Below are 27606 nucleotides of genomic sequence, written 5' to 3' on the forward strand. Positions count from 1 at the left end.
CAGAACTTGTCGACCTCGATCTGGACCGCTCTCAGGCGCGCCACGGGGTAAGTCAGGTATCCGAACCCCCGAGAGTCCCCGCTAGGCCCAGCACGGCCAAGCAGAAGTGAGTTGGGAGTGATGACTCCTACAGTCTCGTCTTGTACCTGGACTCTTGCGCCGATTGGTCTTTCGTTTGACAGATTAGCTGCCAGGTAGAGGAGAGTCTGGAACTCCAGTGCTGTCAGGTGACTTTCCACCCCGATGTTGCTCAACGCTCTCTTGAGCGTATGGACTGCTGCTTCAGCTGCTCCGTTTCGATGGGGAGAGTCTGCTGGGTGAAACACCCACGACCAGTCGGTCCCAGCGGCGGTTGCTTTCTTCTGGACTTGATCCTTGTCGATGTTGTTCAGGAATTCGTAGAGCTCCTTTAAAGCTGGCTTGGCGCCCACGAAGTTGGTCCCTTGATCCGACCAAAGTTTCCTTGGGTGGCCCCTGAGAGCTGTGAAGCGCTGGTACGCCTTTAGGAAGCCATCCGTTGACAGGTCTTCCACGATGTCAGCATGCAGTGCCCTGGAAGCCATACAACTGAATACTACTCCCCAGACTTTCATCTTTGTTCTTCTCTTTACAGTGTCTCTGACAACGTAGGGGCCAAAGAGATCCAGTGCTGTTAGCTCAAACGGTGCGGCTGGTTCAGATCGTTCGCTAGGAAGCTCACTCATCTGTTGCCTGCATAACCTTGCCTTGGTCTTTCGACAGTGCACGCAGGAGTCGATGATGCTTCTTGCGATTCTTGGCCCCTGTACTACCCATGCTTTGGACCTCACTCTGAGGAGTGTGCCAGCGATGCCTTCATGGTTGGCTCCGTGGGCTTCCCGTGTGAGGAGGGTGCTGATCCAGGCATTATATGGGACCAGGGGTACTCCGGGGTTTCCCCGGGTGATGGCTTGGACTCTGCCGTAGCACCGCAGGAGCCCCGAAGCTTCGTCCTTGTTGACGACGAGTCTGTCTAGTGTCGTTACAGGGAATGCAACCCCTTTTTGGGCGGCCAGGCACAGGTCGTGGAACGCAGCCTCAAGTTCCTTTACTGACAGTACCACCCCCCACTTTGCTGGGATAGGGGCTCTCCCTATACAAGCCAACCACGTCTTCACCGCCCTTCTGGTATAGCCGACTACTCCACAGAGCTCAGCTAGAGAGCTGTACTTTTCCGGACCCACTTGATCTATGAGCGCAGCTCCCCACAGTGTCTCATTCGCCTTCGTGTCAACAGATTTGGCCTCAAGTTCTGCGGGTTCTAGAACGTCTGTGGCTTTGTTAGCAGGTTTCAATGACCCCTTGGCTTGAGTTCTGGTGAGGACCGCTGTAAAAGCTTTTCTTTGGAGTCCGTTCACTGTTTCTCTAGCTTCAGCTGCCACTGTTGCTGCAGATTTCATAGGCCAATCCTTAACTGGACTAGACAGGAACTTGGGACCGTTCTGCCACGTGGAGTTTTCATCTAGTTGCTCGGGTGAACACCCTCTTGTGACGAGGTCAGCGACGTTGACTTCACCTGGGATCCACCACCAATCAGTTGCGGGCCCAGCCTTCTGGATCTCCCCGACCCTGTTTGCAAAGAATGTTTGAAATCCGTAACTGTCTCGCTGGATGGCTCCCAGCACAGTCTGACTGTCTATGAAGTGGTACCACTTTTCTACAGCCAATCGTCCATGCTTCAGCATGTATTCCTTCAGGCGTGCGGCGAAGACAGCCCCACAAGTTTCGGCTTTGACAGCGTCACCTTTCTGGTTCAAGGGGGTTAACTTGGCTTTTGAGTCCACTAACCGGGTAACTACACCATCTGACGTTTCCCATCGCAGATACAGTACAGCGCCGTAAGATTCACAGCTTCCGTCAGAGAATGTGATTCCCCAGGGCTCGCCCCTCCAGCCGGAGGGTGTGAGGCTTCTGTGGAACTTGATGCTCCCTAAGCGGGTGTACTCCTTAAACAGCTCGATTGCTTTTCCTCTGAGTTCGTTAGAGAGGGACTCATCCCAAGTGTCCTTAGAGAGCTTGCCAGCTTCCTGGAAAGCCTTCCTCACTAGAATGACACCTTTCTGTTTCACAGGTGTTATCAGACCGATGGGGTCATACAATCCAGCAATTTGACTCAGTAGGACGCGACGAGTTAATGGATTTGGTGTTTTCTCCTCCACTTCCCCTTCGGTAAGGTCAATTCCGGTTCTCATCTTCTTCTTTCTTTTGGAGAAATTAATGGAGGCCATCACAAAGAGTTTGTCTTCTTGCACAAGGTAACCCACCCCTAACGCTTTGTTGTCCTCCTCCCTCAACTGGTTGGGCAACACCAGCGTCATTTGGTCGGGCTTTGCCTCGTCCTTCCTCCCACTTTGACCAGACCGGACCCAAGGCTTGAGGTAAAAGCCTCCTGCTCCCAGGATCTTCTCCACTCTCTCTAGAATCTTGTCTAAGTGTTGTGAATCGTTGTGTGACACGAGAAGATCATCGACGTAAGCGTCCTCTTCGATGACCCTCCTCTCCTCCACCATGTCGGTGAATTGGGGTAGCTTTGCAGTCTCCCGCATGGCCACTTGTGCGATGCACCCAGCGGGTTTGTCTCCCATGTTCACTCTTACAACGGCATAATCCTCAATTTGATCAGAAGGAGAGTCTCTCCACAGGAATCGGTGTACATGGACTTCTTGTTCCTCCAACCACACCGAGTTGTACATCTTGGCGATGTCGCCAATGGCGGCATGTCTACCTTCCCTAAATCGGAGGAGAACTGCTCTGATGGGATTGAGTACGTCCGGACCTTTGAGCAAAATACTATTTAGGCTCACTCCTCTGAATTCTTGGCTACCATTCCAGACAAGGCGCACAGGCGTGGTTACAGAATGGGGGTTTGGTGCAATTAGGTGACTCACCCACCACACGGCGCCTTTCCAGCTGTCCATCACGTCCTTGGTAAGCTTGACTGCAGCTCCTCTTTTCACCATCTCGTGAATCTGCCTCGTGTAGGCTTCTTTCCAAAGGGGATCCTTTGTTAATTGCTTCTCCGTCCTCAGGAACGTCGCTTCTACGGCCTTCCTGTTGTTGGGAAGGGATGCCGGGTTCTCTTTCCAGGGGTACTTTGCGTCCCAGTGCGGCTGGTTACAGTGAGTGTCACTCTCTTTAAAGGTTAAGCCTGCCTTTATCACTTCAAGCTCCCTTTCGTCGGCGAGGGTCATCTCCTTCCCTCCCGGTGGGCACTTTCCACAACGGCACCCGCCACAGGCAGGGTTGCAGGCAGCGCCAATGCTATCCCATCTTAGCCATTCGAGGATCTCTTTGTTGCACATAGCCGTCCTTAAGTACTGTTCGGTCGCCTTTACTTTTTCAAAAAGGCGAGGATGCCTACCGCACACAGTTTTGCCCAGAGGACCGTCCCACAACACCAAATCACCGATCTCTTGCAATTTATTCGGGGCTAGGGAGCATTCTCCAGCGCCGATTAGTAGATCGATGCTTTCTGGGCGAGTCAGCTCCCCTGGTTTAATTCCCGAGAAGAACTTCCCTAAGTGCTTTGAAGTTACTACGTGACCCACTCTTGCAATGGTGTCTAACCCATAGCAGGTCAATTGGCGAAGCCTCAAAGTCTTTTGCGGGGTCCAGACCTTTATTGTTACTGGATACCTTTTTGTTTGTATTATTTCTTTGAATGTCTTTACTCCATGCAAGGCAATTAGGACAGGTTCGCCAGTTAGTCCGAGTTTCTCTGCAGTTTGGTGTGTTATGTAATTCGTGTCTGAGGCAAGGTCGAGCATAGCTCCAATACTGTCTCCCCTTTTGGTCGTGACGAACATAAGCATCATGAGGACAGGGCGTTTTGGCTTGACTTTATGCTTCTTCAGTAGGGTCCTGTCGGAACACACTGTCATTGTCACCTTATTTGTGTAGGCTTTGCGCACCCTTTCTAACTGGTCAGGTGATAATCCTATTTGGGCGAGCTCCGCCTCTCGTTCCGCTGTAGAACTGCGAGGTCTCTCCGACTTTGCAGTGGCCTTTGGGCAGAGAAGGTAGTGGTGGTACGCCGGGCCGTCCTTACACCTCACATCTTTACAGAGGAACCTTGCAGTGCAGGGACCGTCTGCTTTGTGGTTATCTAGGCATTTTTTGCATGATTTTGTTTTTTCTACGAGGACCTTTCTTTCTGACAGGGAGGCTTTCCTAAACGTTGCACAGCGGAACAGTTCATGCTCTCCCTCACTGCATAAGGCGCAAAGTTTCTGCTTGTCATCTCCGGTACAGGTTATGACTTTAGCTGCAGTTGCTCTAGTGAACGCCGTCCTCTCTCTCTTGCAATCAGCTGACTTCTCACGGTAATTGGGCCTTTCAGAAGCACGAGTGGGGCGTGGCTTGCCGGGTTCACTGGACAAGCGTGCCAGTCTTCTAAGTATCGTCTTTTCGTTTTGCAAGAACAGTAGAAGCCTCTTGACACGAGTCCCAGGGAGAGCATTTCGCTGGGCGATGCACTCTTCTTTGAGCCACTGAGTTTGCATACTTTTAGGGAGTCTACCCTCCAATTGCCCCATCACTAAGGGATTATTCATAGCTTCTTCCCACCCTAGGTCTGTTAGATCTGATACTGCATTCTCCAAATCTGAGACCATCTCTAGTGTCTCCCTAGGGTGAGGATCTTTCACGATTGGTTTGGAATGTAATTCCAATAAAATGTCTTCTACTGTGGCACTTATATCACCGTAGCAGCTCTCCAGTTCTTTGAAGACGTCGCTTACATCTTTGCAACGATACAATCGGAGGTCCTTCTTTACGGGCTCACTTATGCTTTCCAACAGGTGAAGCCTCCTAATCTCTTGTGATCCTGAGGGGTCCGCATGAGCCTGGAGCTTCGCCCATTCAGCCTTCCAGCGCCAATAATCTCTACTCTCTCCGGAGAATCTGGGTAAGGTTATTGGTGTGAATTTTATTTGGGGAAGGGAACTGTTCATACCAGTGCTAACATTTACTGTGCTCCCTTCTGCCATGCTGGTGTTAGCGGGAGCAGTACGCAGCCTTAGTGGTCGTGGCGTACTAGTGAAGGTTGGAGGCTGAGCGAAACTGACAGTAGGTCCGTCATTAGGTTGTTGTGGCCATTGAGGGGGCTGATGAGGGGGGCTGGTGCTACATCCAGTCTCCATGGCACCTTGTCTGATTGCAGAGTTGGTATGTATAGGAACAAGTGGGGTGGTACTAGTGTATTCGCTTCCTTCGCTTCTCTCCTCACTGCTGTCTTCTTCATTGCGTTCGTATGCTGGCGAGGTTGTTGCGTTCATCTCACCGCGGCGTGTCCACTTATCCATCAGTACCTCCTTTTCATCTTCCAATGCCAAAAGGAGTGTCCATTTCTCTTTTCCGTATGGAATATAGCCTCTCCAAGCATATACAGACTGTCTCAGTCTATTAAGCTTTCTATCCAGTTGTCTTCCTGTGGCCTCTTTCTGACTCCACTGCAGTATATTTTCCTTCCGGAGCGCCTCAACCTGATCGAAGGCCGAATTGAACTGTGACACGAGGGCCTCTATTTCCGGCTCAGCATCCTTGAACCACAGCATTTCCATAGACTCACGGTACCTTCTCACAATGGCGTCCCTCGTCGCCAGGGCACTGCTCAGTTCACAGTTATCGTCCGTTGGGTCTATCTGTCCTAGTTCTTCAATGCATTCATTGCAGGCATCGACGAAAGCACCATAATCGCTCTTTAATCCTGCCAATTCTTCCGACAATTCATCTGCACCTAGACGACCAGCATTGACATTAAGGCGGTTAATACGTGTTGTTATGTTCCGCTGCGTATTTGACCGTCTCCGCTGCAGACTTTCCAGATCTGGCTTGTCGTCTGCCATTTTTTGCCTTTTCACTTTGAACTCTTGACTCACTCCGGAATTGGAATTGATTGGAGTTGACTCTCTGGTTTCGTTGCCAATGACTCGTTCAAAGGATTCAGTTCTTCGCCCAGAAGAGCTCTGAATTCCAAGAGCACAACTTTATTCACGGCTGCGTTGGCTCTTCTGTTCCAGCTTCTCCTCTGTGAGGCTCTTCGCCCAGAAGAGCTTTGTCTTCCTTTAATCCTTCAACGGCTCCGTTAGCTCTTGGCTCCGGCTCCTCCGTTTAGTGATTCACGGCTGCTTCACCAGCACTCCGGTCCTGGTACTTCGCGATTGCCGTCCTCCGCTCGGCAGTCCGTATTCCACAGATACGGCGCCGACAACGGTTTTACAACTGTCCAGATTTCTGCTGGCTGGTCTTCCCAGCTCAATGCTCCCTTCTGGAAAGGGTAACCAGAACAAGTACGGCGGGCACAACTCGACTGTCTTTCTGAAGGTTTATTCCACATACACAGTTAAGCAACAGTTAAGTTAAGTTGAAGTTAGTTTGAAGTCAGTTAGACGGTCAGTTAGACAGTCAGTTAGACAGTCAGTTAGGTTGTAAAACCGACAAGTCGTACAGGTTCTAATGATAGATAGCTTTTCAAAGGCGCATACGAAGGCAACATATAACAAACATGGCTTTGACGATGCACCTTAAAGGCACTTTAAAGGCAACGGTGCTTTGATGCCAGTTACAACAATGAACAGACAAATAGAATGAAAGACAAATAGCTTGGCCTGCTAGAAAGTTCTACAGTAATGGACAGATGTAATTGATATAATTTCACGTCTGACAGATGTTAACATAATGCTTTTTAAGCACATGATTTATGTTAATATCATCTGTTATCTTCCTCATTTGCCTCTACCTCAATCGCTCTCATCTCTGTGGTATGACCCGGGGTGACTCTCTGAATGACGTACCTTGTCATGTGAGCCAGAAATCTCACTGTCCAGCTCACAGTTCTTCACACACCAGGAATAACCAAACCAGAGGAAGCGCATGCAGTGCACAACCCAGGCCAGTCAAGCCACTTAAAGAGGCAGTTTAAGTGGATTATCCTTTAAGTGTGGAGTCAAGGAGACCCCGTGGCCGCTGTGTCTTGAAATTACCTTTTAGAATTCACACAGGTAAAACGTATCCAAGTGCAGCAGTGTAATAAGTTGTGAAATACTGTATTTGATTGAAATTCTCCCCTCTGCATCACATTTTTGATGTACTAAACATTGGTGAAAAATTGGCACGGAAATCCGAACTGGTGAAAAAGTTTATAAAATAAGGTAAATATGTAAAAGTGGTGCAGAATGTTTCAGTAGTGCCCCCAAAGGTGAAACCCGGTAGGACAAAGCTGAAACTAATTTGGGCCAAATTTCACGAAACTTGGTGGAAACATGTCACAGCCCACGACGAACAGAAAAGTATATTGGGACCGTGGCCTCAACTCAACAGGAAGTCAGCCATGTTGAATTTGGCGTTCCGGCTTGGTGATTTGTACATCGGAGCACGATGAACATACCAACATGAAAAAATGTGTCAATTTGTACGAGACACAACAAAGATGAAAAGGGATCAAAAGGTCTCGCAGATACAAAAGGGCGTGGCCACGGTAATCTGGATTTTGGATTTTGAATCAGGAAGTGGCCTGTATCTTTGCCATACATTGACCGATCTGCTCTGTGTGCAGTATTATGAGAACTCACCTGAAAATGGTTTGAATCTAAAGATTGTTTCCTTATAAGATAATGCAGTACAGTTTTCAGTAAAAGCTTTGGTAAAAATGACTATCATTCCATTTCGTCAATGTCCAAAAGTTAATAATCGCTATCTGTACGTTAGCAGCGTTGTCCTTCCTGTCTCTGCCGCGTCATTGCAGCCATCAGTGAATCAAAGTAAGTGCGTCAGGAAAGTGTCAGCGTGTGAGTCTGGGGCTTGTAGGTGTGTGTAGGTGTGCCATGCTCTTGTCTGTTTGCAGGAGTTTAGTGTCTTCACAGATTAGCCATCTGTCTGTGTTCAGGTCAAATCTCCAAATTCATCCCTGACGTCACTAATCTACTCACCGCTGCTGCCTGACCCAGGGCTCCTGCTGTAGTTCCACCCCATGACTAGATGTAAAGGAAAGAGTGTCTGCAGTTAAGTCTTCATCTGTAAGCACAGCCAGCAACTTTATCAAGCTTCATTCAATCTTCATGGCCAATGTGACGCATTACCCAACGTGCACTCATTATGGTATTAGTTGCCTCAGGTCAGGTCTAGGTCTCTTGATGATGGACACTGTAAGTCAGTCTAAGTTATTCTGTGGTCAAGCTTCAGTAATGTGCAACTGTCAATTACAACTCGGGGATCAACTCTCCTCGTGTGATAGTCGGACTGACGTTGCAAAGCAAGACAAACCAACGTAAGAGTGACCCAGAAGCACTGTGTCACCAGTAAGCAGGATGTACGCATTGTATCTTGAGTTCACATTAGAGGTGATGAATGTCTTACATGTACACTCACTGGCCACTTCTTAAGGTATTACGTCTTCCTCATATGTATGTGCAGTGTGCTCTTCTGCGAACCTTAAAATACGTGGTTATATTTGAGGTACTGTTGTCATTTCTCCTCTGACCTTTTTTTGGCATCAAGAAGACATTTTCACTTTTGCTCACTGGATATCTTCGCTTTTTCCAGACTCTTCTCTGTAAACCCTAGAGATGGTTGAATGTTAATGATGTATGACTACCGTGCTAACTACCACATTTATGTTTCTGCCTTCTCCTCCAGGTGGGTCCTGCAGGCTCTCAGTTTGGTCTCCTTGCTTGCCTGTTTGTTGAGCTGTTACAAGGTTGGCAGATGCTGGAGAAGCCATGGAAAGCCTTCTCCAAGCTGGTGGGCATTGTCCTCTTCCTCTTCATGTGCGGCCTCCTTCCCTGGATCGACAACATCGCTCATATCTTTGGCTTCCTCAGCGGCTTGCTGCTCTCCTTCGCGATCCTGCCTTATGTCACCTTTGGGACTTTCGACAAGTACCGGAAGCGTATCCTCATTGTTGTGTCGTTGTTGGTCTACATCGGGCTGTTCTCATCGCTCATCGTTTGGTTTTACATTTACCCGATTAACTGGCACTGGCTGGAGCATCTCACATGCCTGCCCTTCACAAGCAAGTTCTGTGAAAAGTACGATATTGACCATAACATTAACGATGTGGTTCACTAGTCACCAGTCTCCATGTCAAATATACAAACACTGTCAGTGGTACTGATCCATTAGTTTCTAGCCAATCTCCAGGTCAGTTGGCCTTTTTGAAAACACGGCCGTCGTGGTTTTTAGTCTCCAAGACCTGGTCAAAGTCCATATGAAAGGAAACTGAATCAGACTTTTCAGCCTGCTGATTTGCTTACTGCTTACTTCTACAAAACCTTTAATCCTCAGTCGCTCTCGCATTATCGGAACCAGAGGACAGAAAAAAATACTCAGGATGTAAAAACTGCTGAAAGGACCTAAAGGGAAATGTTAACATACCAACAAATAGTTCTGATCTTTCACTTTCATAACAACTCACATCAGTATAAAGAAGAAATCCTGGCAGCCTCAGGTCCACAATAGCTTCTCACCTTAAATTATATGGACTGCAAGCGGATTGATGTCATAGCGGCGAATAAGGATTTCATGTTGCTGCGTAAATTGAGACACTTCAGACGATTCTCCTTCTTCTGTGACACACGCGACGTCACAGAATCTTCCAACGCGTTATGCCTTTAGTGGCGACATGGAAGCAGACCAGCGAGAATCAGCCCACACTGGAGGACCACAGCGTCAGGCTGGTATATCTATGGCTTTAACACCGCAGAGGATGTTATTCAGTGCTGCATTTTTTTTTTTTAAGTCACGGAATGTTCTCTTCTCAGAGTAAAAGTTGTCTCCTATCTTTCTTTTGTGCACATACAATCGTGTCATAGTGGTGAACTGATATGCTATGTGTAACACACAGGTATTGGCTGTGCAGCCGGAATAATGAGCGTGAAATATCACGGACATCTGAGGCCAGATCTTTTGGTTTTAAATCACTAGTTGCCTTAAAAGGGACTGTGCCATGTATGCAGATGTTTTGCTCTTTTTTACACAGCTTGTGATCAGTTAACTGAATAACGATGAACACATTTCTGACCCTGAACTACCAAAGCAACGCCACATGCTGCTTCTATATGCATGTTGTGTGTGTGTGTGTGTGTGTGTGTGTGTGTCAGTGTGTGTCTCACTGACACAAAGTGGTGCCTAAACCTTTTTTTTTTTTCAGATTTATTCTGAAAAGAGACATCATAATAATAATATTTATTCTAGGAGTAGAGTAGTTCTCTCTAAACAGGCATCTTTTTGTTTCGTTTTTCTACTGTTTTTTTTTATAACCGTTTGAAACAAACTAAGAATCACAAGACGTTTTTTTCACCAGAGCCTTAATATATTTGTGGAATTTACTGTAAAAGGCTCGTTGGCACTGTACTAAACAAAACCAATGCAAGAAAAAATGATTTACTATCACTTCTTACTTAACTCTTTTAATTGTAATGTTTCCACAGACACACGCGTGAACAGTGTACACCCCGTCTCTGTACTGCACGCTACTACTCTAGTCTAGCAGTTGCTTGTTTTTGGGTTTTTAGTCTCTGACCCACAATAGATGACCACTGTTCCTGTGGGTCCCTGATACTGTGACTAATATAAAAAGGATTTCTGGAGTCTTGACTCCTGGTTTTGATCGTTGTCTTGGACGCCTGCTGTTAGTGTGAAGGATTTTACTTCGGAGTTAGTTTTAGGGGCTGCTTTGCTGATAATCTGGTGTTGCCCGAAAAACATGCAGAACAAGTTCTTTCTGGACCGATTCAATATTTTGAACCACTTTTTTTTAAATCAACTGTGTTTCTATGGTAAAAGTCTTCATTTTCCATTTAGTGGTGGCTCAAAGTGCGATAGTGACGTCGTCCTCTCCTTTTAGGGAACCTCCTTTTCTGTGCCTTTTGACGTGTGAAGGTGTTCATGTTTGACCTGAACCACAACAACTCACATCATCAGTATGCAGCGGTCACACTTCTGTGTCTGCACTGGGACCAAACTGTTTCACCCCTTTTTTTTCTATACAGTGGAATAAAAAAAAGGGACATTTTAAATGAATTTCACCACATGGTGACGGTACTTTTCTCGTTTGCTTCAGTTTTATATGTGAAAAAATCTCTGTCTACATATCTATATATATATATATATATATATATATATATATATATATAGATTGAGATATATATATATATATATATATATATATATATATATATGTATAGCAGTCTTGTTAAAATAAAAGCCACCCAAGTAATAATGAAGTGTGTGCGTCTCTGTGTGACGTTTAATTTCATGGGTGGTGTGTGAAATGAAATGAATTTTGTGATGAGGTGTGGTTTCTCAATAATTACTGTAATACATAGATTGCAAATGAGAAGACAGAAGAGCAGACGTGATGGATAGAAAATAAAATATTTTTTATTTTCAGAACAAAACATTCAAAAAATGGTCTTGATTCAAGACTGGGAGGCAGAGGTGGTGAGGGTCTACATGAGGGATGGCCGGACTATGCTCAATAAGTACCACCTTATTGAGCATCGTACCACCTGAGAAAATATTGAGCTCTCAAAGTAACCCCATAATCGCCAAAATAAAAAGTACAGTGGAGCAAAGTCGGCTAAAGACTTTTCACAGGAGGCAGATTTATTCCCAATAAGATAATTTGCTCTCTCATCATTCTCCTCTTCCTCACATATACTTCACACACTGTTATAGTGACATTAGATTAAGTGAGAGAGAAGTGGCTCTAATTTTTAGTATTTCATTTATTTATTTATTGTTATTTTGTTTCATTTTCTACGCACTCCGGTCAAAATCCCTCAGCTCCACACTGAACACATACACAGTAGAACAGTATTTCTGATTCTCCTCCAAGTACCACCAGAGGAAGCTCATGTACCACTGGTGGTACACATGCAACAGTTTGAGAACCATGGCTTTAACATAAATCACATACTGTACACAAAGTGCTTGACAGGCATTTAGAGATGGACAGAGTGACTTCAAGTCTAACACTGTTCAAGTCAGTACATTCAAACTGTTTGATTGTGTGCTTGTTGGAGGTCATTGTGTCACTTTGGCATGTTACTGTGCACAAATCAGATCAACAGTCACGTTCTGAAGGACCTGAAAGAGGCATACTCTCCATACAAAACTTTAATGGATATATAAATAATGGATATGTACTTGTTTTATTGATGAGACATTACCCTATTGGCTTTACACAGTATATGTGCCATTTTAGACTGGTTAAATACATAAAAAACAAAGGTCTTCTGTTAAATATAATGATAAATGTCCAGCATTTATCGTCATAAAGAAAATAATTACATATTAAAACAAACTGAAATTTGAAATAAGGATTTGTATTCTTTCCAGAGTCTGCACTAATGATTTAGTTTTATGTCTTGACTGCAAGTAAAGATTTCTCCAGACAGCTGTTGGTGGTAGCTTTTCGATTCGATTTCAGTTCTCTGCCGACTCACAGGTCACCATCGCCTGCTGAGCAATTCTCTCTCTCGCTGCGACGATCACAAACACCATGACTGTGCTGGTCGCTCATGAACACAGCAGCTGCTCTCACAGCTGCTCACACAGCTGCTCACATCCCCAGGGGGGACAAACCGAGAGAACACACACAACCCCGCCTCCCTGTCCTCAACAACCACTGTTGCGGCGCATGAAGGCGTGGCCCCTCACTGGGTAGAGCATCTCGATGAAGGCGAGTGGCCCCACTGTGATCTCACTGCGGCCCTGTGCCTTGAAACCTGACTTCTGATAGAAGGGAACCAGGAAGTCCTCACACATGAGCACTGCACGCCGGACGTAGGGCAGGCACCTGAGGTATTGCAAGTACCGCCACATCAGGATGGAGCCTTTGCCCTGCTGGCGGAAAGTCCGGTGGACTGCGAGGACATGGATGTGGACAGTGGTCCCATGAGGCTTGTGGAGAGTCAGAGCGTCCTGGAACATATAAGGAGAGAGAGGAGGAGTAGAGCTGAGAGGTCAGGTAAATGGTTTACTGTAAAGTGACCTCAGAGCAGCACCAGAAAGTTGCAAATGACCAAAAATTCAAAACGTCCAATATCCATTGCAGCCAAAGATTGGAGGTTGATAGAAGACAGATTAGTTAGGCTGCTTTAGAGGCTATAAGAATGTGCAATATAGAGTGTCTTATATCCTTTTTTCAACACCACTTATAGGCAATCTGATGACAAGATGTTTGTTAACATTTTCACCAACTATAGAAACACACCTGAGCAAACAGCACTCAAGTTAAATTGAGCGAAATTTAATTTGTGAAATTTGGAAATACGTCACATCTCAAAGTTCGCTTGGCTTGTTTTTATGAACAAAAATAGAATAAAAATGGTCTATCTTGTGACCTGCACAATTATCACTACTCCCACTTTGGATGTCCATATAAGGAGTTGTGTATTATTGGGTGCCACAGGTGCAGCACTAAGAGTTAATGGTGACAAACTTGCTTTACTTTAACAAACATTTATTGAACCACACTTATGGTCTGTCTCTCCAAACTGCATTGTATGTGTGCACTGCAGTGCACTTTCAACTAAATGATAAATACATAAAATGGGTCATCAAAAAATATAACTTATATTTTTAGTATTTTGTCAATTACTAATACAACATATTGAAACTTAAATAATGATCATATGTGTTATAGTCATGCACTCAATAAATAGTAATGGGTGATTAAATTCAGAAAAGGCAATAATGCCTATATATCATAAAAATAATAATAGCATTAATAATAAGGCCTTGCAGTTGAGATGAGCTGATTACATCATATACCTTTATATGTTACTGAATATATACTGATATTTTTTGTAATGAAATGTTAATCTGCAAAGTAAAAAGAGTATTGAGTGAAAATGACAAAACCAAACTCAGGATAATAATAAAAGTGCAATATAGAGGTGTGTCTCACCATGGTGAGCCTCTCCTGGTCCCACAGAGAGCCAATGATAAACGCCACCAGACGTCCCTCCTCGAACCAGCCAAGAGACAACTCAGGACACAACGTGAGGAAGTGACGCACCTCATCCAGGTGCAGGGGACACTCGCCAGACACGGAGATGAAGGCTGTGAGGAGGAGGAGGAAGAGAAGAGTCAGTGTGTTCGTCACAAACAAAACATCTATAGTTCACTTCAATTCATTGCACTTTATTTTACTTTATTTTTCCCCTGTTGACAATTCAAGTCCTCATAGAGCAGTCATAAAAACATTAAGAAAGCCACAATGTAGAGTGCAGAGTGTATATATAAAAATAAAATACATAATATACACACCATATACTGTATATGTATATGTCAGCATTTAATGCTTTGTGTCTGCTGCAGATCAGATCATCATTTCATTTTGGAGAATAATGAATCAGTTTGTGTCAAAGACACTTTAGAGCACAATTTGATCTCAAGTGGGACTCACCAGTAAAATAATAGCATAATAACCTGTGAACTCCAAATGTTTCCCCTTTGTTTCAGATGTAATTAAGTATTTCTTTACCCCTAACCCTCAACAATATCATGTTTATGTTTAGCACTTACATATTACATATTATATTAATACGGAAGAGTATTAGGGCATGAATTATGAGATTAAATCTCTATGCTATTTTTTTTTCTTTCAATTTTTTTTTTTACTTGTGGCTCTAATACTCTTCGTATTTACATTTTTTTTTAAGTAATCCTGCAGGGCGGATTGGACCGTCTGCTGAGCCGGTTCTGGACTGCAGGCCGTACGTTTGACACTCCTGATCTAACTCAATGAGGTTAATGTGTCTTTTATTAAAGAGTTATTAATTAATCAATGCTAAGACTGCAATAAGAATTGAAAGTAAACACAAGATCCACAGCAAGTGATGAAGCGAGTCTGACCCAGTTTACCTTCTCTCTCAATCTCAAACACGCTGACTGCGTCCTCCGGGCTGAGGGAGCGGAACTCGCTGGCCGGCAGCGTGTGGCGGCGGCCTCGCGGCACCGGAGAGCGCATGTAGAGCGGCTTGAACGGAGCTGCGCTCACCACCGACATACTCTTTTAATTTTCTTTCTCTTCCCAAACTCTCTGCTGTGAAGTAGAAGTCGCTGTGGTGATATTTGACTCTCTAACTCGGTGGCCGTCTTCTTCTGACCCGTGCGTAAAAGTCGGTGCGTAAGGACTGAGCGGAGACTGGAGGACGCACGAGTATTTATACCCTCGGTACGTTAGGCTGCTTGTTTCTAATCCTGAAATGAGCTGGATGACCAACGCCACCACTCCCCGTGAGCAGCTTCAACAACAATACACATATTTAGTTGGGGGATGTTTGTGTGTGTGTGTGTGTGTGTGATCCTCGTCATGCCAACATCACACACGCAGCAGATTTACATCTTACATACTGATCATGTGTTGGAGTTCCCGTAACAACATAGCAACCATGCACGAGCATCTGCATGGTTGCTTAACAGGTCCATCTATCTTTAAGACTCGACTTAACCGCTTCATGTGATTTTTCTGAGGGAGACTTTCCATTATTCCTTTAAGTAGACTCCACGAGTAGTTTCCACGCGTGATTTTCCATTTCTGTAAGAGGATTGGCCTGCGGGATGTGTACGAGTTTGTTTGTCAGCTCTTTAAATGAGTTATGTTAAGAATGTTCACACATACATTTTGCATTTATGGATTCGATTCAAATGATTCGCTGCGTTTAAATGAGGCGTTAACACAAACTGCAGGCGAACTCACTTAATGTCCATGAGATTTACAGTTGAGCAAAGCTCCTGCATGGTGCACAGCATATTATGTTCTGCCAGGAATCATGATAGGTCTCGTCATCATCATCATATTGTTGGTGTTTATTCACAACGACAAGCCCAAGCGTCAATTTCATGGTACATACTGGTTTAGATTACTTGAATATCTATCTTTACCAAAGTATTGTCAGTCAATATTGGGCCTCCGCTTCACGTGGGAGTGTGTGTATGCGCGTGTTTGTGAATTATATAGAATATGGTTGAAAGGCCACTTTCTTTTTTATTTCATCGTCAAAATCCCTTCATTTGTATGACCCTCTCCATGGCTGGCTATTCGCCAGGGTTTATGATGTGTCCTGCCCTTTGTTACACATGTTATAATGTGTGATTCTTAAAATTGGGGAAAAAAATCATCATTCAAGCGTATACTGGAATGTTCCCCACTGCAAAATGTCCTGAGGACTTCGAATGATCTCTTTCAGATATTCTGCAAAATATGTATGTTTTATTTATATATTTTATTTTATGTATTTATTTAATTATAGTCCTTAATAACATATTTTCATAGAGGATATATGTACTAGCGTGTAAGATTTGGGTGCAATTATTTTTACTTGGCAGAAATGGAAGATAACAAATAAACGGTACTTACTTTATTTTATGTGTACAATCACCTGATAGTATGCACTGTATTTATTATTACCCCAGAATGAGACCTTTATATTTAAAAACATATACTTTATTTTAAACTTTATACTTCCTCTGTGTGAACCGTTTGTCAGCTGATCAGATTATGACTCACACCGCCGCCCTGTGGCGAGAGAGGGAACAGACTGCGTGATGACGCCCCCTGCCACACTGCGCTACTTACGCATATTGACGCAGCTTTACGTCGCGACGTAAGCACATGCACCTCGCTGCTTCCAGGTTACCCCCTGTTTTTTTTCATTCCGCCCTCATCCTCTCACTCCAGCATCACTCCCTGACAACAGCAGCGATGGCGGAGCCCGTAGCGTCGGATGCAGCAGCAACAGCATCCCCGAGTCCGGGCCTCTCTCCCACAGCCAGCCCGGGCTCTGAGCCTCCATCCGTGGCTCTCTCTCCCACGGCGGACGGCTCCCAGCGACTGCTCTTCTCACACGACCTGGTCTCCGGGCGGTATCGCGGCTCAGTTCGGTTTGGCCTTGTACGGATGATCCACGGCGAGGAGGATTTTAACTCAGATTCGGACCTCGACGATGGCGGAGGGAGACGCGGCGGCGGTGGAGGAGGCGGCGGCGGTGGTGGTGGAGGCGGAGGAGGACGAGGAGCCCCTTGTGGTTCTGACACGGAGAGCGCTGTGGACACCCCGAGTCAGCCCCTCGGCAGGGGATTTGTCCGCGTCCAGTGGTACCCCGAAGGAGGAAAGCAGGACATCAGGGAGACAAAGGTAACTCATTATAACCAGTGTGTGAATTGTTGACACTGACACTGACTGTTTTCACCGCCTGTTATGCCTCTTTTTTAGAGGATACGTTCACCTGGTTGTAGTTTCTCGGGGATAACGTTCATATAATCCATTTGCCTTAAAACCAACAACCCAGCTCGCTAACTGGCTAGCATCCAAGCACACATGCTAACTAGCAGTTTAGCTCACAGGCTGGAGAGAGTTGGCTAATCAGGCTGGTTCTCCCGGAATGCGCCCAGTTAGCCGCTATTACATTAGTTAAACCAACATGACAGACTGGTCAGGCAGTTAGTTGGTTAGTTAGTTTAAGCTATACTGTCTCACTCAACTGTTGGTGCGGCTCCTGTGACAGTTTGGCAGGTGCAGCTTTCTGCTTCCTGCCTCTCACCTCCTGGTTAGCTCATCCTTGGTTCAGCTGGGTGTGACTTGGTCAGAGTATCAGCATTGTCAGCCACTTCTACCTCATTAAAAACAGTGTTTAAAGTAATGAATCAGACTCTGGACCCACACATATCCTGAAACATTCATGTGCGACCCACATTTTTGGAAAAACTAAAAATAAATTCCCACATAAAACACAGTTACCCCCCCCCCCCCACCACCACCACCACCACCACAATGCCTTCATGTTAGGGCTGGGCAAAATCTATATTCTGGTACTTTTAGGCTGAGGGACGATATGTAACTATTTTATACATAATGGACTTAATGTACAGTTTAAGCTCAAAGCTGTATTGTTTGAGAAGGCACAGATATTTTTATTGAAATTAAAAAAACTACCTGTTTAAAACCCTTAAACACACAGAGACACATTTTTGTGTTTTTGGCTTGTTATTTCTAGCATATTCTAGCCCTTTTTCATGCATATTGTTAAAAATGTATGCATTTTTGAGTGCTCAATTTTTCATGTATTTTATTAACGCTTAGTCTATTATCAACAACATGAAACTAAAATACTCACACCTACGCACCAAAATGTGCTCATTGAAACCCATTCAAATCACTAATTTCGATTCTGCTCGACGTACAAGTATAAAACATGAATCTACTTGAGGCTATAAGTGTGTGCTCTGAGGGATTTCCATCCTGGTGACGTCAATTTGACCATATATAGCAAATGGAGAATAAATCTGCTCTTTCTAATAAAGGGCACTGGCACTAAAACCCTCCCCTCCTCTCTCCACACAAGCTCTGAGGCAGTATTTTGTGGGTGTGTGAGTACTAGTGTGGGAGGGATACAGTCTGTATTTACGGTATGACCAAATGTGTAAAAGCTCAGGTAGCTTTCAAGTGGCACCTTTTTCATATCCTTTTCATGTTTTGCAAAGTTCAAAATACCATCTGGTACCAAGCACCACAACATCTCCAGGCATGTCCAAAGTCCGATGGCCCTTGGTTAGATTTTGTCTGGGCCGTAGTTCAGGGTTTATAATTTATTATTCATGGCCCAAAAGAAAATCGGTCACATGTGACTCATTAGCTCAGCTTTTGAGAAGTTGTGTTTTGAAAGAATTATTTTATTATGTTATTTTAGCCCCTTTTCCACTATGGTCCCACCTTGGCTCGGCTCGGCACTGCACGGTTTAGTTTTCCACTACAAAAATAGTACCTACTCAACGTGGGCGGAGTCATCACTGCATGGCTGCATGCACTGCAGTGACTTAGTTTTAAACGCGACACACACGCACACAAACAAGTGACTAGTGACTTGCAAAGCAGTTGTTTTCAGTGTAACTGAATCATTAGAATCAGTTAATTAAAAATATTGGTTCAGTACAGTCCATGACTAGAGCACAGACTCTGTCTAACACAGTCACTGGACTGAAATACAGCGGCAGGGTTTGTGATTCTGCTCGCCACTCGCGATGAGCAGTGCTGTCGCTAAATACAACAGACTCCTCTGTTAAATATTGAGATTTCAGACATTTCACTCATAATGGTTGCACATTACCCCACATTAATCTCCAATCGTACTCTTCCTGTTACGGCACTCTGACCAATCAGCGGCCGGCAGTCTACTAAGCAGGTACAAATCTGATAGGTAGGTACTATGCTAGTGGAAATGCAACTAAACTCGTGCTGAGGCGAGGTGAATTGAGCCGGTGGAAACACGCCATGTGATGTGAAAGAGAGGCAGATTTTTTTCACTGCTTTGTGGCTCAGATTGGGTTACATTGCCATTTAAAAATGATAATTGTGACAATGAAAATGAAATAAAACAGTGTAAAAAAAAATAAAGGTCAGAGAGGTCATTGGCCCCCGGAAATCTTCACATCAAATCTGGCCCTCGTTTGGACACCCACGCTGCAGCGCGGTGAACCTACCGGACATGTCACGGAGGTCCAAAAAGATCCACTGGGCACCCACAGATTCTGTGGCACTCCAGTTTCACCCTACAGGCAAAGTGTGCAAAAACGACCAGCTTCATCTTAGAAGCTCAGGCCCCACCACACACTCAGCCTTTAATTAAAAAAATTAAATCCAAAGAAAGTAGAAAATCTTATTAATTTAGAATATTGTACACCTTGATTTTGATGAGCACATATTCTGCAAAGGGTTCCTTATTAATATATGACATTGAGCAAAAAGTATAGGTAATTGATTGTGTTTTTTAGACCAAAAAAGGAAGGTGCATAATTACAAAAGCGTAGGACTAATGTTGGTTTAATATAAGGTGTGTAGCATTCAGCAGAGTTTATTGTGGTGCTGCAACGATTAATCAATTCCTCAATTAATTGTCAACTAATTAACTAATTGGTTTTTTTAAAATAATTAAATTGTCTTAGTTAATATGTGTAAATACATTAAGCCTTCTTCATCTCACTTTATGTCACAACCGCTGTGAAACAATCCTAATAATAAGTAGACTTTCTTGGATTCTCTGCTCTGTGTTGGCTGTCAGCGCTCGCTCCCTCTGTTCAACATATCACTTTCTCAAACACTGCCGCTCTCTTTCGCTCTCTTTGTTGTGCTGTAGTTGTGTAAAGTTGTTGCAGTGATGAGCATCAAATCTATTTCAGCTCTGAACTTGTTGAAAATTGTTTACCAAAGGTGGCATCTTGCACTAAAATGCCTGTCTATGACCAATCCAGTGTTTTGTTTTCCACTCCTGTTTTAGTCAATTGTCATATGAGGGATCTTGTCATCTTTGCCAACATCCAATAATACATGAGTTTGAAGGAGGACTGGTCTGGAACCAGCTTACATCAGCTCATTTCACTGGCATGGGATAGAACCAGAAGAAGCCCGTTTGTAGGCCCTCTGTTGTCTTGCTTTGTCCTCTTGGCTTAATGGGTAAAGTTCTGGCCAGAGCATGATTCAACCTTTGTCACAACAACACAATGTTAGACAATGACTCTGTGGTTTTTAGACACATGGTCTGTTCATGCTGTGTTGTCCCTCGTTAATTCAGCTTGTGTATACTGGTGGACATGTGTGTAGAGTTTACTCTGTGGTTATGTTGTAAGTTTTGCTGTGATGTTATTGTACAATGATGTCATGTCACTTTTGCTTCTCTATGAGCACCACAGGCAGTAGGCTTGCGTATGTCCAGGGAGCATTGCGATGATTCTGATCAATTATTCACAATGACTTCCTGCAATATTCCAAGTTGCATAATGTTGAGGATGAGTATTCCACATAAAATGTATGAAAATAAATTTATGACGATAAATGGAGGAAAAAGTGATGTTCAATATCTGCCACATTTGTCAGCTTTTTTAAGGTAAATATAATAAATACTTTTAATTTGCTCTCTTATTTAACTTACTGTTTAACAGAGGTTTGTTTAATCTAGCCTTGTATTTCATAACAACCTGGATTATGGAATGAATTTCATCAGAACCTAAACTGACTTGTCACCATTGTGAAGATAATGTTTGCTTACATGAAGCTGCACTGAACGTGTATCACATGTATATTATTATTATTATTATTATTATTATTATTATTATTAATAATAATATATTCGTATAATACACAAGGCTGTAATAATCAACTCCTAACTATTTTGACGACAAATTAATTGGTTTCATTATTTTAATCTTACATAAAACAAAATAAGTTCTTTGATTCCTGCTTGAAACTGGATATATTCAGATTACTTTTACGCAGGTTCATATTTTTGGTTACTGAACATTTAAGAGTGGCTTAATCGGCACTGAACAAACTGTTTTGACAATGTTTTCTTTAAATATATTTAGAGGTTAGGTGGTACAGCTTTAAACATCAGATATGCAGGGAAAGAATACATGTACCTGTGTTGATGAACAGCCACTTAACATGCAGCATGTGTTTCACTAGATTTTCTGTTCCTCCTCTTTGGTTGCCATGGCACCGGTTACATTTTATTCCCAACTTGTGATTTTGATTATCTATGTTTTGAATTTTTAATTTATTTTCAAACATTTTGATTTTGGCTCCATATAATTATATTTTTATTTATTTATTTATTGGGGGTTTAACATAGATTCAAATCTCACTCAATCATTCTTTTTGTGACAGTAGACCTTGTGTAACTGGCCTGCCACTGTCCCCACGTACCAATGTTCAGCACTAGAAAATATGAGATGTCTTCTTCTTCTATCAGTGTTTTGGTAACTCAAACACTACTGTGAAAACCTCCTGACGTGTGCAGAGTATAAGCTCCTCAGGACACCAGTGCAATAGGAGTGTATACTTCTGCTCATTGTCCTGTAGGAGGGAGGAAGATGGGGGGAAAAAAGAAGGGAGGATTATAGATAGATAGATAGATAGATAGATAGATAGATAGATAGATAGATAGATAGATAGATAGATAGATAGATAGATAGAGATAAGTATTGAATTCTAATGATAAATGTAACCTGGGTGACTAAACCATAAGAAAAATGTAAGATGATATGAAACAGAAAAGAGGAACTGGGACAGACAGACAGTTAGGTAACAGATGGCTGATATGTGCAGGCTTTCAGTCCAACCTCCTGCTAATTTTACATTCCCAGCCGTAGATTGTATTTCAGAAAAAGATGTAGCCTTTTTCAATAGCACATGGTCTCAATTTTGTAAAGTGTGTTCCTTTGTGATAATGAGCAGGGTGCTCATGGGGTTTTACTGCTTTTATATTTGCCTAGCATTGTGCTGATGGTTTGACACCACGTGGTCAACCAGTTGGATTTTAAAACCAACTGTCAGTCAGGAGAGCTGTTTACCCTTCAACGGAAGAGTCAGATGGTCTACAGTACAGCGTATAGACCTTATTTTTGATGGCAAAAGTAACTAGGGGTCTGACTTCCTGTTTTTGTGCGGAAACTTCCAGTATTTGTTTCCGTTGATAATCTGTGATTTTGCTTTCTTAACAATGTCATGGAAAAACTCTAAACTATCAATGACGAATCGAAAAGGGCAGGTCAGTTCCATATCTTTGGAGTGGCCTAATTAAAATAGTATATAATGGCTGATAATGGACTGTTCCAAAATAAATACAAATAAAATAAACTTATTTCTTCAAAGATGGTTGATTCCTAAACAGCTGCATCAGCAAAGGAGTTTTGTATTGATTTGTGACTCCATCACCCTTCCTGTAGACTTAGCATGGGAAGGTATGATGTCATACATCAGCCATCATTGTCCTTTTGCAAATGATTTTATTTACACAGGAGTCAAATGTTTGTGAAGTCAGTTCTGTCATTTATCCTGTATCCATAATCTAGTGAAAACAGTCTGGCTGAAATGGCCTGTCTGCACTGCTGATGGACAAGAAGTGAGTCTGCTTTTTCTGACTCTCCAATTTCATATCATTTAAATCCGGCAGACTGTAAAAATATTTAATATTAAAATAGGAAGGAGGAGAGCTCTGCAGGTGCTGGACACTGTAGGGATGTTGACTCCCATCTGTCAGCCTGGCCGGCCCCTGCCCTCTGCCCTCTGCCTCATCCATCCATCCACAGAAGTCTGGTCATACCCCCACTGATTTACTGAAAGGAAATACTTATCTTCTGAAGGGGTTGACTGCTGAGTTCACTTCACCACACAGATTTCTTTCTGGTCCTCTTCCTGCCCTGAGATAATGGATCTCCTCTCATCCTTTCTGTGTAGTATATCATTAGTCTGTATCCTCTGCCCTCTGCAACTACACTTGTATATGACGATACTGAATGATGGTGATAACAATCGTGATTCCCTTTTGTGCAGCCTACACTTGCTAATTAACTTAGCAGCCTTATTCCCTCTGAATGTGCACACTTTTTCAAATAGTCGTACTTGTCTGTGCTTGTGTAAACCTGCCTCATTACAGATCGAATTTGATTAAAAATGATGTGCCTTACACTCAATTAGATCATTTAGACTGAATTTGCAGAATTACCACTGTTGGAGGAGGTGGATTAATGATGCACATCCTGAAGCTTGTTTGCTTATAGGATGTGTCTGCAGATGCCCGAGGTGTCAGACAGACAGGGGTGTAATCAGGGAAGCTACGTTCCAGTTTTAATTCTCATCAAGTCTTTATCTTGATTTTGACTACATTCAGTCCTCAGAACACTGACATGAGCTGCTGTACAAACGAATGATGTTACGACAGATGTTTGTTTAGATGTTCATTTTGACTCACACACACACACACACACACACACACACACACACACACACACACACACACACACACACACACACTCACTCTCTCTAATTTTAGTTTCTGGTCTGCAGCTCCTGTCACCTGGAACTCCTTTTAGCTATTTTAAAACAGCAGCCTATCGGCTATACCACATTCATTCAAACTGCATTCAAGCACTATGTGTTGTTGTTTTTCCTGCATTAGAACTAAGAATGCAAATCTTGTGACTTTATACGTTGTTGACTCACTGTGCAGATTAAATTACAGACAAATTAACCAGACGTGTCTTTGCTGATTGTTAGTTACAAACAAACCAAAAAGAGCTCAAATTCACAACTTGCCAAAGTGGTTTTTGCAGCATTCTTTGATACTTGCAGACACACAAACAGTAAAATACAAACATTGATTGCATGATTACTATAATTATGAGGCCTGCTGCTTTAAACATCGCAGCAATTCATTAATGTAACAAACCTAGGTTTTGCACATAAGTTTAATTGCCCACAGTTTGTCACATCATCAGTCAGTGTTGAAATAATGTCACCTTATTCCTTAGTTCAGTTGCAGTTGAGATTGTGTCATTGTAATCAGACGGTGATTGTATGTGGCAGAGGAGTCGGACTGTGATGAGGCGATGAGCTCACGCAGCGGGTGAAGGAAGAGGCGCAGCAGCATAGAGGGACAGGGATGAGATGCACGTTTTATTCTTGTGGCCTCTGCTGAGTGAAAGTAACTTGTTGTCCATGTGTAGAATAGGACAAACTGTGAAGTCGTCATGCTTCCTATGCACTTGTCACTTCATTGATCCTCTTTGTCCATTTACTTCCTTACCTTTCTCAGGATTCCATTTCTCTATCCTTCCTCCTGTATCACATTACACTTACTGTCTTTCATGACTAATCTCCTACTGTCCATAATATTCTATAGTGTCTCTCTATGTCTCCATCTGTCCATAGTTTTCTTGCTTAGTCACATCCAAATGCAGAACTTAATCAGTTACAGTCACATAACACTGCTCATTGCTTTCCAGTCAAATGGAGAAGCATTAGTTTTGTTTTGGTCGAGGGAACATTTCAATTTAATTTGGAAAGAAATGTTTAAATTGATATAAAAAATTTAGTTCAAAACCTTTAAATATTAACAAATGTTCGTTGATTTGATCCATTGTTAAATGTGTTCACACAATGCTGATTAAGTCCATTAGCTCCACACGACTCTCTGTATAGTAGCGTTCAGATCCTTTCTCAGACGGCAACATTCCTGCACTGCACACAGGAAGCGATTTCAGAGGTAAAAGCAACTTTGCACTAGGGCTGCAACTAATGATTATTTTCATAACCGATTTATCTGTCCATGACTTTCTAGATTACTCGAGTGAAATGTCAGTGAAATTTTTAAAAATGTTGATCGGTTTGTATCAAACCTGAAACCGATGATGTTCTCTAATCTTGTTTTGTCCTCATACCAAAATTATTCAGTTTGAATGATTTCTTTGTTACATGGAGCAAAGAAACCAGAAAATGTTCACATTTAAAAAGCTGAAAAATAAGGAAAATTGTTTTAATTATTGAGAAAAAGAGGCGATTCATTTTGTAATCTACTCAGTGTTGCTCTTTTAACCTCTGTCCTCCCTTTTTCTTATCCACGTGCTCTTTCTTCCTGCTCCTCCTCCCCTCCCACTGCGTCACTACTTCCTTCCTCTTCTTCCTTCACTGCCAGCTCCACCTTTTTCACCATCCCATCGTCTCCATCGCCACTGTTTTTACCTCAAACCTGGTTGTATTCCTTTCTTTCTCTGCCTCCTCTTTTTTTTGTCACCCTGCCCCCACTCTTGCCTCTTCTCTGAACCCATCCCGTAAACCACCTGATCATGGATGCTCGTCCTGTTCCTGCCCTGAGATAATGGATCTCATTTCATCCTCTCTCTCTCTCTCTCTGTAGATGGCACACACACACACACAAACGTACACACACGTACACACACGTGGGAATAGACAGACTCTGAAGTGACTTGCCTAGCTGCTGGAGCCAACATCCATCCCACCAGTCATCTCTCTCTCTCTCTCTCTCTCTCTCCCCATCATCTTTTCATCCTCCCTTTTTCCTCTGCAGTGTTGGCCCTGCCCAGTGGAGAGACTGTCTGCCCTCACCATCTACCCATTGTAACTTCCCCTCCCTTTTCTATCTCACTCTCCACTGTGTTTTCTTTGCTCTTGTCTATTTCTGGCTCTTGCTTTCCCTTGCTTCCTCTCTCTCCCTGGGATGCGTCTCGATCTCCCACCTCTTTGCCCTGGCTGCTGTTTCCTCTGCGCCTCGTTCACTACTAATCCTCATCTCCTCCCTTTGATACCCTGCTGGGGCTGTCACTTTTTCCAAAAATCTAGTTTGAACACACGTGACATTGCTATTCCTTTGAAGATATTCAGATATTCCCCTGCCCGAACACCTGCATGTGAAAACACTTATTTACAATTAGTCTTAGTTACTACTAGTCACATGGGGTCGATCACTTCCTCTGCCACTTCACACAGGTGGGGCTAATAGCTAAGCTAACAGGTGAGTCAGCAGATTTGTTCCTTAATTTATTAACATTAAAACTTCTACACACCACTTTGCAGTAAGTGTCGTGATTGCTCACTCAGGAGGATGGTTTAGTTCCTTTATTCCCCTGTTACACCCTCTGCTCATTATCTTCAACTTCTTCTAAGAAGATAACTGTTGAGTACCCTACATCCTATATATCCTTCTTCTTCTTACTATCTTTGTTTCTGACTAACATCCTCTTAGCCTTTTCTGTAACAGTTGGGAATAAGGGTGGGTCAAAATATCAATTTAGTGACCTAACCCTTAGATCTGTTGCTATCCCACTGTGGTCCCCGTGGGTAGAAGGTCTTATGCCAGTTCTTTTTTTAATAAAGCTGTGCACCCTTCCTGTGTCCCAGTCAATAGCCTTCAGTGAGCGAGTACTGTGCCACAGCGGCAAGCGAGAAGAAGAAGGTATCCGGGTGTGCATTGATTGATGATTCTGTTGTTTTTTGCCCTATCAAGGCCAAAGCCGTGAGGACTTAGATTTGCTTCTCTACAGTAAAGGAAACACATTAAAAAAAGAGTGGGATTGCCTCATTCTCCATCTTGTTTAAAAAAATGGCCTCCTGACCAGTTAAATAGCAGGAGGTGGTGACTTAACCAATGCCAACACACTTGACAGATTTGTAAATGAGTATTGATTTTATAACAAAGCATGTAGCCGTTTTCTGTGTTTGTAGGACAAAGAGGATACAGAGAGGCAGTGGCTGAGAGAAATTTCTTTAGATGTTTGTAGGTGTTTAATGTAACCATAGTTTACCATAGTTATAAAAGAACTGTCTGGATGTTGTTCCCATCTCAGCATCCAAAAGTTCAGTCAGACTGAAATCTGTATAAAAAGAAATGGACAATTAATTAATTAGAAATGAAAGGGGAGCAATATCTGGCATGGCTGCATTTAAAAAAAGTCTACTATTTAAACCACCTATTTGTGGGTGGAATTTTACATATAGGATACACTGTACGTAGCCTACAGGGATGTGTGTGAGATGAGAAAATGCAGTCCGTCCACCTGTTACTGCTGAGTCCATTTGACTTCATCTTGTGTTTGTCGATCAGACGGACTGTCAGTGCAGAAAGAGAAAGCCTGGTGTAGTAAACTATCCGTCAGAGTGGAGAACAGGCGTGGCCCAGAGCTGCAGTCCTCTGCAGTGTCTCTTTCTCCGCCTCTTCCTCCTCTTCGTACAGCACCTGAATAATGACATGTGTTAATTAGCTCGGGAAATCAATGAGTCTGTCCCCCTCT

The 27606-nt window shown here is 43.3% G+C and overlaps 3 protein-coding genes across 10 annotated transcripts in view; 2 read left to right on the forward strand and 1 right to left on the reverse strand.

Moving 5' to 3' along the window:
• LOC131467395 (inactive rhomboid protein 2-like) overlaps nucleotides 1–11099 on the forward strand; it is a 39563-nt gene extending 28464 nt beyond the window's left edge. For all 5 annotated transcript variants that reach the window (XM_058641277.1, XM_058641279.1, XM_058641276.1 and 2 more), the window contains one exon: nucleotides 8653–11099. In XM_058641277.1, coding sequence (XP_058497260.1) covers nucleotides 8653–9084 — 432 coding nt within the window. In that variant the 3' untranslated portion in view covers nucleotides 9085–11099. The remainder of the gene's footprint in view (nucleotides 1–8652) is intronic.
• A 157-nt stretch (nucleotides 11100–11256) lies between these two features.
• Nucleotides 11257–15260, reverse strand: aanat1 (arylalkylamine N-acetyltransferase 1). The gene is made up of 3 exons (XM_058641281.1): nucleotides 14890–15260; nucleotides 13931–14085; nucleotides 11257–12942 (listed from the first exon to the last, which is right to left on the reverse strand). The coding sequence occupies exons 1-3, from the start codon at nucleotides 15032–15034 to the stop codon at nucleotides 12637–12639; spliced, it is 606 nt and encodes a 201-aa protein (XP_058497264.1). The 5' UTR covers nucleotides 15035–15260; the 3' UTR covers nucleotides 11257–12636.
• A 1375-nt stretch (nucleotides 15261–16635) lies between these two features.
• ube2o (ubiquitin-conjugating enzyme E2O) overlaps nucleotides 16636–27606 on the forward strand; it is a 34083-nt gene continuing 23112 nt past the window's right edge. For all 4 annotated transcript variants that reach the window (XM_058641274.1, XM_058641271.1, XM_058641275.1 and 1 more), the window contains exon 1: nucleotides 16636–17164. In XM_058641274.1, coding sequence (XP_058497257.1) covers nucleotides 16643–17164 — 522 coding nt within the window. In that variant the 5' untranslated portion in view covers nucleotides 16636–16642. The remainder of the gene's footprint in view (nucleotides 17165–27606) is intronic.

The sequence above is a fragment of the Solea solea genome, chromosome 10 (assembly GCF_958295425.1).
Source record: "Solea solea chromosome 10, fSolSol10.1, whole genome shotgun sequence".
Taxonomy (NCBI): domain Eukaryota; kingdom Metazoa; phylum Chordata; class Actinopteri; order Pleuronectiformes; family Soleidae; genus Solea; species Solea solea.

Excerpts from the sequence above, each read along its gene's own strand:
- aanat1 (XM_058641281.1), bottom strand. The coding sequence starts at position 15,034 with ATGTCGGTGGTGAGCGCAGCTCCGTTCAAGCCGCTCTACATGCGCTCT. Across the intron at positions 14,086-14,889 it reads GTTTGAGATTGAGAGAGAAG|CCTTCATCTCCGTGTCTGGC; the intron begins GTAAACTGGGTC and ends TCCTCCTCACAG. Across the intron at positions 12,943-13,930 it reads ACCAGGAGAGGCTCACCATG|GACGCTCTGACTCTCCACAA; the intron begins GTGAGACACACC and ends TATATGTTCCAG.